The sequence below is a fragment of the Sturnira hondurensis genome, unplaced genomic scaffold (genome assembly GCF_014824575.4).
Source record: "Sturnira hondurensis isolate 20B ecotype Veracruz unplaced genomic scaffold, ASM1482457v3 Scaffold0002531, whole genome shotgun sequence".
Lineage (NCBI taxonomy): Eukaryota > Metazoa > Chordata > Mammalia > Chiroptera > Phyllostomidae > Sturnira > Sturnira hondurensis.
In genome coordinates, this window is record NW_028075162.1 from 1 (window position 1) to 2,728 (window position 2,728).

Consider the following 2,728-nt stretch of genomic DNA (forward strand, 5'->3'; position numbering starts at 1 on the left):
TCTGCGATATAATCTATTTCCTGGAAAGTTCCAGAATCAGGGTGAGAACCTAAGGTAGGGGTGTCCAGGTCTCTCAGGGGAGACACAGACTCAAGTGGAGGCTGATGACTCAGCAAACCCGGAGTCAGGCCTCCAGAGAGGGTCTCAGCCCCAGAACCTGGGAGAGGTTCCTGGTGCCCCAGGTGCTGCAGGGTGTGAGGGACCCGCTGTGGGTGTTTCAGGGAGAGGCTGGGTCCCTCACTGTCCTTTAGAGAAAGCTGGGCCCACGGGGGAGTCACAGGATAAGGAGACCTGGGGGTCTCTTCCTTCTCCCAAGCAGAAGGGACATTCTGACACTGCCCCATTCCCCTCCTCTCCTTGTAGGAAGCCACCCCAGCCCACAGATCCCCTCCCTGGTACCTGCTCGGAGCAGCATCTCCTTCCCGATCTCCAGGTACAGGCGGAGCCAGCGCACACACTTGAACTCCAGGTGGGCCCTCCAACCCTCTACATCATCTTGATGCAACAAATCACGCCCAACAGTGATCTGGGCGGTCTTGTTGGCTTCCTTTGTGGAACTCAGGTCCAAGTTCAGGGTGAAGGTTTCGGTGCCCTGGTATGCAGTGTGACTGTACGCGCTGAGGAAGCGCCCGCCCGACCCCACAACACAGCCGTAAGTAACCTGGAAGGTGTGAGACCCTGACCGCGCCCTAAAGTCAGCCCCACTGACTTAGTCTCTTGGAGGACAGACATGCCCCACACCCGACCAGAGGAGACCCGACCCGCCAGCGGGGATTAAATGCAAATTGAAAGTAAGACTGGGTTAGGATCCCCCCCCCACCCCGACTCCTCCCGGTTGGGCGCAGGGCGGGTCCCGAAGCCCTGGGGGGACGTTCAGACCCACAGACTCATTCGAGGAGACTCCTGCCCGTCCGAGTGCATGGGAGTTGTGCCCGGACCCGGGCGCGCGGGGCTCACCGTCCTCGCTGTGGTTGTAGTAGGCGCGCAGGTTCTTCAGTTTTGCTTGGGAAAGCTGATCACACTGCTTGCAGACCCACGTCTGCTCGTCCCAAAACTCCGGATCCTCCTGCTGCACCCAAGGCTGCTCCATCCATGGGACCCGCGGCTGCGCCCTTGGGTTCGGGGCGTCGCTGTCGAACCACATGACCTCCGTGTCGTCCACGTAGCCGACGTTCATGTAATGTCCAGACTGGGACTTCCCGAGCCTTGACATTATGGTGCCGAAATGTCTCAGCGTGTGTCGGCCTGGGGACACGGAGGACTCACGTCTTGAGTATGAGGTGGGGGCGGTAGCGCCCCGGACACAGCTAAGGATTCAGTGGTGGAGGAGATGGGTGGGGGCGGGAGGAAGGGAGGATAGAAGTGGGGGTCCAGGGTCCAGAGTCCGGGGTCCAGGGTCTGGGATCTGGGGACGCGCATCCACATCCCCTGGTTCTGCGCCCCCGACGGGTCTCCTCCCTCCGGCCCCGAGGAGGTCGTTCCCTCCCGACCCCGCACTCACCCGCCCAGGTCTCCATCAGGGCCACGGTCCCCGAGAGCAGCAGGAGCAGAGGTCGGGGCCCCATGACCCAGACCCTGTGCGTCTGGGGAGAAAGAACTCGGGTGCTACGGGAGGACTTTATACTCGAATCTGGGGTGACGCTGATTGGCTCGTGTGGAGCTGGGACACACAAACCAGAATCGCAGCAGAGCGTCAGGAGTATCCGGGCAGGAGGGCCCGGGAGAAGGGGAAGGGAAACCCGAGGGAGAAGGGCGCACCCCAGCCCTGAGAGTCCCGGCCCCAGACTCGGTCCTGGGGATGAGACCCTGGGAACAAGGCTTGGGGACCCAGGACTCTGCCTGGACCCCTCCTCCTGCACGGAGAGCTCTGTCCCGCTGTCTCCCCGAGTCCCCACCCACGGGCTGTTTAATCAGCGACTGTCAAACAATTTGGAGTCAGAACAGCTATACAGTCTTACAAAATACAGCGGATCCCCAAAATGATTTTGTTTGTGTGAGTTATGGCTATCAATGTTTACCATACAAGGACTAAAACAGTTTGGAAAAATTAATTCATTTGGAATAATATTAATAACCAATGATATGTTAAGACAAATAATGTTTTTATAAAAAGTAACTATTCCCAAATAAGTGAGGTAGTGAGAAGAGCAGAACTGCTTAAGTTTTACTTTTTTACAAGTCTCAGTGCCTGTCTGTGTCAGTAGAAGTCAGCTAGATTTTCGTATTTGCTTCTCGTTTCATCTGTCATGTTTGTTTCAGTGTATGCAGAAACATACAGCTTCACACGGATATGTAGAAGGAACATTTTAATAACCTTTTCAGATAAGTGTGAATATTCATCTTTGACCGTTCACTAAAGCCACACACGTGGTAGTTCCTGAAAATCCCTTTGCAAAGTGGAACCTGAAACTCCACCATTGAGTGTTTCCTACTCTGTTACGTTACTTCGGTGGCTCTTGTACTGATGCAGGATTATTGGAAAGTGATGCATCGTCTCCCTAAGTGAGAGAGATCTCCCAGTGTTGGTGCACTTAATAACACGTCATCAAAAATCACATTGTTAACGTTACCGCAGACCCCACTGGAAACGGTCGTCAGCACTAGGAAGCCGTCTGGCTGCCCTGGGGAGACACACGTTTGCCAAAACCCTGGGTTTCCTCTGAGACCTTCCATTCTATCCAGACAACAAGTGCTGTCAGGTGTCCACTGCCCGTTGACTTTCCTTGAG

The 2,728-nt window shown here is 55.6% G+C and overlaps 1 protein-coding gene across 1 annotated transcript; it reads right to left on the bottom strand.

The window, feature by feature from the left end:
• Positions 1 to 399: 399 nt before the first annotated feature.
• Positions 400 to 1,602, bottom strand: LOC118982863 (class I histocompatibility antigen, Gogo-B*0201 alpha chain-like; the record flags this gene model as incomplete). Its single annotated transcript, XM_037040017.1, has 3 exons — positions 1,502 to 1,602; positions 958 to 1,245; positions 400 to 678 (listed from the first exon to the last, which is right to left on the bottom strand). Coding segments are annotated over exons 1-3 (631 nt in total), but the record flags the coding sequence as incomplete, so codon positions are not given.
• Between the last annotated feature and the right edge of the window lie 1,126 nt (positions 1,603 to 2,728).